Source organism: Ascaphus truei, chromosome 18 (assembly GCF_040206685.1).
Source record: "Ascaphus truei isolate aAscTru1 chromosome 18, aAscTru1.hap1, whole genome shotgun sequence".
NCBI classification, from domain to species: domain Eukaryota; kingdom Metazoa; phylum Chordata; class Amphibia; order Anura; family Ascaphidae; genus Ascaphus; species Ascaphus truei.
Window position 1 is genome coordinate 41746966 of NC_134500.1, and position 7898 is coordinate 41754863.

Here is a 7898-nt window from a genome sequence, read left to right on the forward strand (position 1 = left end):
CCTTAATAAAGGGGGAACCCGGCTGGCTGCCCCTGAAACCATATGGTATGGGCTGAGAGTGTCAGCTCTTGTGTCCAAATGTTGGTTCTCTGTGTTTTAAAACTCCAATGTATTATGTTTGTCCTGTGATTTAAACCCAGGTTGGTGACACAAGGCAGTGTGAATTAGCATGTGAATTAAATGTGAATTAGCATTTCAATGCCCCAGCTCAGAAAGGGTTTCCAAGCCCAAATCTCCCCAATTTATTTCCCTTATAAGTATAAGGTTCCCCAGATTATATTCTGTAAGGAAGTATACTTTATATTGTGTTTTAATGTTTACTATAAGGTTCTATACAGAAAGCACAGGCATATGGGTAATATGCTGGCTAGTTTGCATAGATTCCATAGTTCTAAGAGGAGAGGAATGGCAGAGGGGGGAAACCATTTGGTGAGCAGGATGTTGATTAAGATGTCTTTGTTCTAAGTAGACACAGCGGAGCCAGGTATAAAACGGCTCTGGATGTCAGAACTGATAAGCAAGGTTTCTATTGGCAAGTTTTGAATTTATCCCTCCTATGAGTGAATGCGTAATTTCAATCCCTGCTTTAATTGGCTATTACTCTCCTCAATGATTTAGATAGGATTTCAGCCTATATAAGAGCGTGCTGTAAAAGCATCTCTCTCTCTCTTGTTCCTGGTGGAGGTCTGAAGACAAGCAGCCTCTGGCAGGCCTCTCCCTTCTGATGCTTCTGTGAAAGAGCTATTCACACCTGGAAGCATGGGGAGGCCTAGCCAGCAGGCTGGATTTCGGTCCAGGAGCCCAAGGTCCTATCAAGGTAAGCCTTTCCTGAACAGGCGCCTTGCAACTAGGAAAGGGTAGATCTCTTCCCCAGACCCCCGTAAGTGTGTATATTCTCTGTTTCTTGTATTTCTGTGTGTTTCCGAGGTCTTGTCCGAATAAACCGCAATTTATTTTACTGCCTGTTTTGCCTTGTGACTGATCCCTTAAATATAAATGTGAATTGGGCCTGGTCTCCCGTGACAATCATCTCCACGGCTGGGGCTGTCAGGAACGCTTTTGCTCCTGCATGTTGTTCCAGTTCGCGCAACTCTGGTGAGTGCTGCCTCCCCCATTTCAGTCCTTGGCCCAGCATCTGTGTCTGTTCATGTAATGTGCAGCTCAGTATTGCATCAAGGGTCTGTGTGTAACCTCAGGGTTTCTATTCATATGGTATTTGTGTGAGTGCTTGCTCCTATTTTAGGGCAGTATTATTATTATTATTATTATTATTATTATGATGATGTGTGGTCTATTAGATTGTTCTTCATTTATTAAAAGGACCTTTTTAATACTTAACAGAGGCTCTTTTCACATTTTTGTGTCTATCTTCTGTTATGTTTGGTAACTAATCCCCGGTGCGCTGTGTGTGTTTTGTGTTTTTTGTGACCCCAGCAGCAGTATATTTGAAACAACCAAAATATGCTCTTGGATATATAGCAGAGAGACGGATTCAGACATTTCAAGTCAAAATATTTTCTAAGCCCCCCTTTTCAGGGCAAGTTTTTAGAGGAGAATGTAGCAGTCATGGCTGGGATTGCAAGCCGAAAACAGTTCCAGGACGTTTGGTGCTAACTCCCAGTCAAGGGATTTCGGCTTCTCCGGAGGAAAGAACTTCATGCCAATTTGAGTTCCGGAACTTCATGCCAATTTGAGTTCCGGAACTTCATGCCAATTTGAGTTCCGGAACTTCATGCCAATTTGAGTTCCAGGACATTTCGCGCCAAGTCCCGGTCAACCTAAATACTTTGTTTTCTGTTCTATTTTACATAGGAAAGTCTAGTTTTGTAGCCCATACTCCCGTAAATTTGTTTTCTTCTGTATTTTGTAATCCATTGTGTGTACAGTACGTCTGTTTCTATGGAATAAATGACAATTTGTTTTACTATCTTGTTTTGCTCAGTGAAGGATCCCGTTATAAAGGGGTAAATACCTGTTCTCCTGTGACAGAGACAATCTAGTGACTTGTGTCGATATAGCTAAGGTGGGCTTTTCAAAATTGCTCTGTTCGAAATAGCAGAGCAACCGGATTCGTTTTGAAGCCAGAAAAGTTTGCCCTCCAGAAACTAAGTTAGACTCGAGGACCAAGTTCACGGCTGGGATTGCAAGACGAAAAGAGGACAAGGATAACCGGGTGTATATCCCGGTCAGGGTAAGCTCATCCTAGTGAGCGCCCTACACCTAGGAAAGCCTAGATGTTTCCCCCGGACCCCCAGTAAGTGTATTTGTAACCATTTCTTGTGTAATTCTTCTTGTTGTATGTGGGTTTACCTAAATATATTACACTTTGTTTGTACTATAATGTTTTGCCTAATGTATGATCCTGGTAATATATAAATGGTGTTAAAAGTTCCTGGTCTCCCATGATAAGGGCGCCCGGAACAAGGTTCCGATCAGGATTAGCACTTGTTGTCTGTGGTACCTGCGGCTGCTCCGGCACCCGGTATCGCCAACTGTATAAATGGTCTCTCCGGTCCCACGCTGTCACAGTCAGTGATGGCGTCCACCTGTAAGTGTTCTGGTCCAAGACCACTGGCCGCAAGTATTACACGGCGTCACTGTGTCGCTGACATTATAGACTCTAATTGGGGCAGTGTCCCTATCTATGGGTCCGAAGCAGCCACAATATGTTTAGGGTCTCAGGGCCTACCTTGGGCCCAGGACCGCCAACGGGGTTGGGGGTGGGGTGGTCTGCCGGTGCTGGTGACCTGGGCCCACTGGCGGGGGATGCCCGGCTAACCGGCCAGCGCTGCACATTTCCCCGACCTCTGGACAGGAATGGAAGGGGCATATAGGCAGCTTAGAGCCAGGGCCCGGCCGAAACCAGCAGCAGGGCCTGGCCCGATCATGGGAAATCTGCAGTGCCAGCCGGGCCCCCCCAGCAAGCGGACACCCGCAGACACCGGGTCTGGCCTAACCCATGGTAAGTCTGTATTTTTAAATGTATTGGGGGGGGGGGGTTTATATGTATTGGTGTGCTTGCTATATGTATTGGGGGGCTTGGGGGTATTTTTATATGGGTTGGGATATTTTTTATATGGATTGGGGAGGGTTGTTTTTTGTATGCATTTGGGGGGTGGGGAGGTTGAATATATTTGGGGGTTCGGGATGAGGGGGGGAATGAGTGACCGTGCGGTAATTGGTGGAGGGAGAGGAGAGAAGGTGCGAGTGAGTAAAAGAGGGAGTAAGAGTGAGACACAGGGGAGAGAAAAACATGCAAGGTGGGAGAGTGAGAGGGGGCTAAATGGAAGGGAGAGAAATACATGGGAAGGGGGGGGGAAGAGAGGGGGCTTGTGAGGTGTAAAATTCAGGGGGACTCACAGTACTGACGACACGGGGGGGGGGGGCTGCTTAAAATATTTTACCTGGGCCTCACGATTTCTGTTTGTGGCCTTGCTTTGGCCTAAGGGGCAAGCAAAGCCTAGTCCAGGGAAACACAGCTCTCTGGACACTACCTCTCTGCTTCTGCTCCCTCTTCCGATTGGCGTGGTCCCTGCAGTGCACCAAATGTATCTTTCACAGTCCTCTGGGATACTGCAGCCTTATTGGCTGTATTTCCCCATCTGAATAGCAGCCCTTGGGGATTCTGGTGTTTGTAGTTCCCATGCGGAGCTAAACTGCAATGACCACCGCTCTGTCTAAGCTACTGCACATGCACGAAGCTCAGGGTAGTGATTGGAATATTATTACATAACCCCCAAACTTCAATGATTGTGTTAATTATATTGGCTGCCTATACTCATCAGTAATTAGCTGCATTACTGAGACTGAATAAGTAATATAAGGACTCATATTTGATCGCCCACATGCATCTTATATGATAACCTTCTATACTTTTGTCATCTGTTTAGTGTTCTAGTTATGTGGCTATCTAGCCCCAATTTTTTTTTTTATATATTATTAACCATCATAAGGTATTTTAATTATTCAACTGGATCCTAGTCAATAAATTAGGGGCATTAATGTTGTTTGGTTTAAAATAGGCCTGTCCCTGAACTAGTCCTGTTACATCTGCCATATTATTATATTGGTACACATGCGAGGGCACCATTATGGGTACTTCTTTAGGGACATTACCTAAACTCTTTGTGTTGCTGTCTTTCTATACAATCATTATACTTTTTTCTAACACATCCAAATCAATTAGTTTAAGCCTTTTTGATTTTGCAGGTTTGAGGGAAATCTTTCAACAGTTGGTTGGATGCAATTCATTTTTTAATTGTTCTGACAAATGTTGCTCTGGCTTGCCAGTCTTTATATTTTTATGTAATCTCTAAATATCATTAATCTATATCACTAGAATGCAGTTTAATGCCTTGCTAATTTGTATCCGATTTTAAAACAGGTTTTAGAATTTACAATGCAAGTAATGAAGATACCGTTTGTAACACAACAGCGCCACCGTGTGGCATATAGTTTCAAGAGGTCTTTTATTCTAATGAATAACCGCAACTTCTATATTGAAGTGTCTTCATGGTATGAAATACAGATTTCCCCCTCAAGTTACAAATCTATAGCAGTGACTACACGTCTAACTGAACCCGAACCTCTTATTACAGGGAAAGACAATATCAGTTTCCAAATGATTACTTCTATTCCTTTGTGTATCAACTGCAGTGTTAAATCAAATCATTGGTGCTTCTCTTAACAGCACTGACACCTTCACACACATGCACTTTAACTATTAAACATTTAAAATATAAAGTGAGCTAACATTAGCAAAACAGCATTAACAATTAAAACCAACTTATCAATATTGAGATATATTTCTATCTCCCTGCAGCAAATATGAAATAATGTAACGCTTTTTTGATATTGTGGGTGGCTCTGAAAAGAGCCTTTGTGTTGGGTATCTGGGGGTCTCTGCTCCTGGTCTCGGGGTGAAGCTCACTTGCTGCTCTTGGCCGGTTTGTGGCTCTCGGTTTTCTTGGGCAGCAGCACGGCCTGGATGTTGGGCAGGACACCCCCCTGGGCGATGGTAACCCCTCCGAGCAGCCTGTTCAGCTCCTCATTGTTCCGCACAGCGAGCTGCAGGTGCCGGGGGATGATGCGGGACTTCTTATTGTCCCGGGCGGCGTTACCGGCCAACTCCAGGATCTCAGCGGTCAGGTACTCCAGCACTGCGGCCAAATAGACCGGGGCTCCGGCACCCACACGCTGAGCATAATTCCCCTTCCGGAGTAGTCTGTGCACGCGGCCGACTGGAAACTGCAGCCCGGCCCGAGATGAGCGAGTCTTGGCCTTAGCGCGAGTTTTCCCGCCTTGTTTGCCTCTTCCAGACATCGTGTATCTATCACAGTGCAGCGGTGACAGCGAGAGAAATAACAAACCCTACTGACCGTTCTGTTCTGACTGACAGATTAAATCTGTCAGTGGTGATATTGGATACCGAGGCTTGAGCCTCATTACTCCAAATTCTCTTGTTGAGTGTATTGTCGCACTCTTTAGGAAGCTTCTTGATCTGTGTTACTTGCCACAGTTGAGTTGGTTTCACAGGTTCAGCGCTGTGATGGGTCGTGGGTAGCGGTCAAATGGGTTTGCAGAGATCGCAGCAAGCTTCTTGATCAGCGGGTTTGAGTTCTGGTCCAGTTCCTTGTAGAATTTCTTGTTGAGCTTCTTTAGATGTTCATCTAACATCTCGATACCCAGTTCCCTATGAAGGTCTGCTATTCTTGTAGGAAGTGGAGCGTTGGACGCAATCCGCAGCGCCTTGTTCTGTAATTTTTGGAGAGATGATCTTTGATGTTGGTGGCAACCACTCCACACCGGGGAGGCGTATGTCATTGTGGGTCTAATGATCGCCTTGATCACATTGACTTTGCTCTTGATGGGCATGGTCCTTGTCTTCAGCAGAGGGTACAGTGCTGCCAGCTTGGTTGTTGCCTTCTGTTGAATCTTCTCAATGTGGTTTCTCCAGCTTAGTTTGCTATCTAGGATTACACCTAGGTAAGAGCTGTTTGGCTCCCATTTGACAGCCTCTCCGTTGAGGGTGATTGGCGGGTGTGCCTTGATCCTCTTTTTGGTAAACAGTGTAGCTGTAGTCTTGCTGGAGTTCAGTCCTACTTGCCAGTCGCTGTACCATGTTGATAGCATGTCTAGTGCTTTCTGGATGTTCTTAGCTACTTCTTTCTCTCTGAAGGACTGGGAGATAACTGCCACATCGTCTGCGTAGAGTGCCAGTTGAGTCTTGTGGAGGTCTGTGGGGATGTCATTCATGAAGAGGTTGAAAAGGAAAGGTCCCAGGACTGATCCCTGTGGCACGCCAGCGCGGATGGGGCGTGTTGTTGAGAGCTCTTCCCGCACAGCCACGTGGAATGTGCGCTCCCGCAAGTAGCTTGCAGTCAGCTTAATCAGGTAGTTTGGGAATTTCAGGTTGATCATTTTGTGCAGTAGTCCTTCATGCCAAACTCTGTCAAACGCTTTGGCCACGTCCAAGAAGACAACTCCAGTTGATTTGTGGATGTTGAATCCATGGCTTATTATGTCAACGACTCGCAGCAGCTGATGGTTGGTTGAGTGGTCCTTCCGGAATCCAAATTGCTCCTTTAGTAGAATGTTTTTACCAGAGGCAAAGTGGCGGAGGCGCGTAAGAATAACTTTCTCCAGGAGTTTCGACAGTCCAGAGAGCAGGCTTATCGGACGGTAGTTTGCAGGATCCCTCCGTGGTTTTCCAGGCAAATAACAAACCCCGCCCCTTGTGCCCTTATTTATACACTTATAGAGCAGCAGCACTGCCCTGTGATTGGTCAGTTTTGAAAGAAGCCAATCAGTTCCAGAATCCTGTATCCACCAATCAATGTAGTTGCAATACATCTGATGATGTCATAAAATGTCACATGACAAAATCAGCCAATAGAAGAACAGAAGACTTGGGCTGCTCCTTTGCATACGATGCCTATAAATAGAGCTGCTGGGGGAGGAGTTGGACAGTTTCTCTGCAGTTTGGAGAGGAAGCATCGCGCAATATGCCTGAACCAGCCAAGTCTGCGCCAGCGGCCAAGAAGGGCTCTAAGAAAGCCGTGACTAAGACTCAGAAGAAGGATGGGAAGAAGCGTAGGAAGAGCAGGAAGGAAAGTTACGCGATCTATGTGTACAAAGTGCTGAAACAGGTTCACCCTGACACCGGCATCTCCTCCAAGGCCATGGGCATCATGAACTCCTTTGTGAACGACATCTTCGAGCGCATCGCAGGGGAATCGTCCCGCCTGGCTCATTACAACAAGCGCTCCACCATCACTTCCCGGGAGATCCAGACCGCTGTGCGCCTGCTGCTGCCGGGAGAGCTGGCCAAACACGCCGTGTCCGAGGGCACCAAGGCTGTCACCAAGTACACCAGCGCCAAGTAACCCTGATCTGATCACCCACCTACAAACACAAAGGCTCTTCTAAGAGCCACCCACCTTACCAATATAAAAGTTATAATTCTCATATTTAATCTGTTCGGGATAAAAGACCAGTATCACATGCAAATTGTGTTCTAATGTACATTGCACTTAATGCACGCTTAATTTTTTTGTTTTGTAGCTCTCATTCTGAGCTGTTCTGAAAGATTTGCAGTATATAGCATGGTGATACTTTCTGTAAAGGTGTGCAAAGCATGTGATGGCTGTTTCGCATTTTAGCGCTTCCTACCCAGCCCTGTGTGTGCTATACTTGTATGTTACAATTAACCAGCGGAAGACCCGCAGACAAAGTACAAATCGCAGAGACTCCCATTCAGTTAATCTGCAGTTCTGCCGCATACCACAGGGTGACGCTGCAGTTAGGAATTGGATCCGTGCTTACAAAGCGGAATTTGGTATTAATACAATGCGATTATTTTTCCTTATTTATTTTTCGAGCTTCACTAAAATACAGAT

At 45.8% G+C, this 7898-nt stretch overlaps 2 protein-coding genes across 2 annotated transcripts; one reads left to right on the plus strand and one right to left on the minus strand.

The window, feature by feature from the left end:
- Positions 1 to 4452: 4452 nt before the first annotated feature.
- LOC142469310 (histone H2A type 1-like) lies at positions 4453 to 5339 on the minus strand. Its single transcript, XM_075576240.1, has one exon. The coding sequence runs from the start codon at positions 5320 to 5322 to the stop codon at positions 4927 to 4929; it is 396 nt and encodes a 131-aa protein (XP_075432355.1). The 5' UTR covers positions 5323 to 5339; the 3' UTR covers positions 4453 to 4926.
- Positions 5340 to 7004: 1665 nt separating this feature from the next.
- On the plus strand, positions 7005 to 7385 carry LOC142469238 (histone H2B 1.1-like). The gene has a single exon (XM_075576193.1). The coding sequence runs from the start codon at positions 7005 to 7007 to the stop codon at positions 7383 to 7385; it is 381 nt and encodes a 126-aa protein (XP_075432308.1).
- The last annotated feature ends 513 nt before the right edge of the window (positions 7386 to 7898 follow it).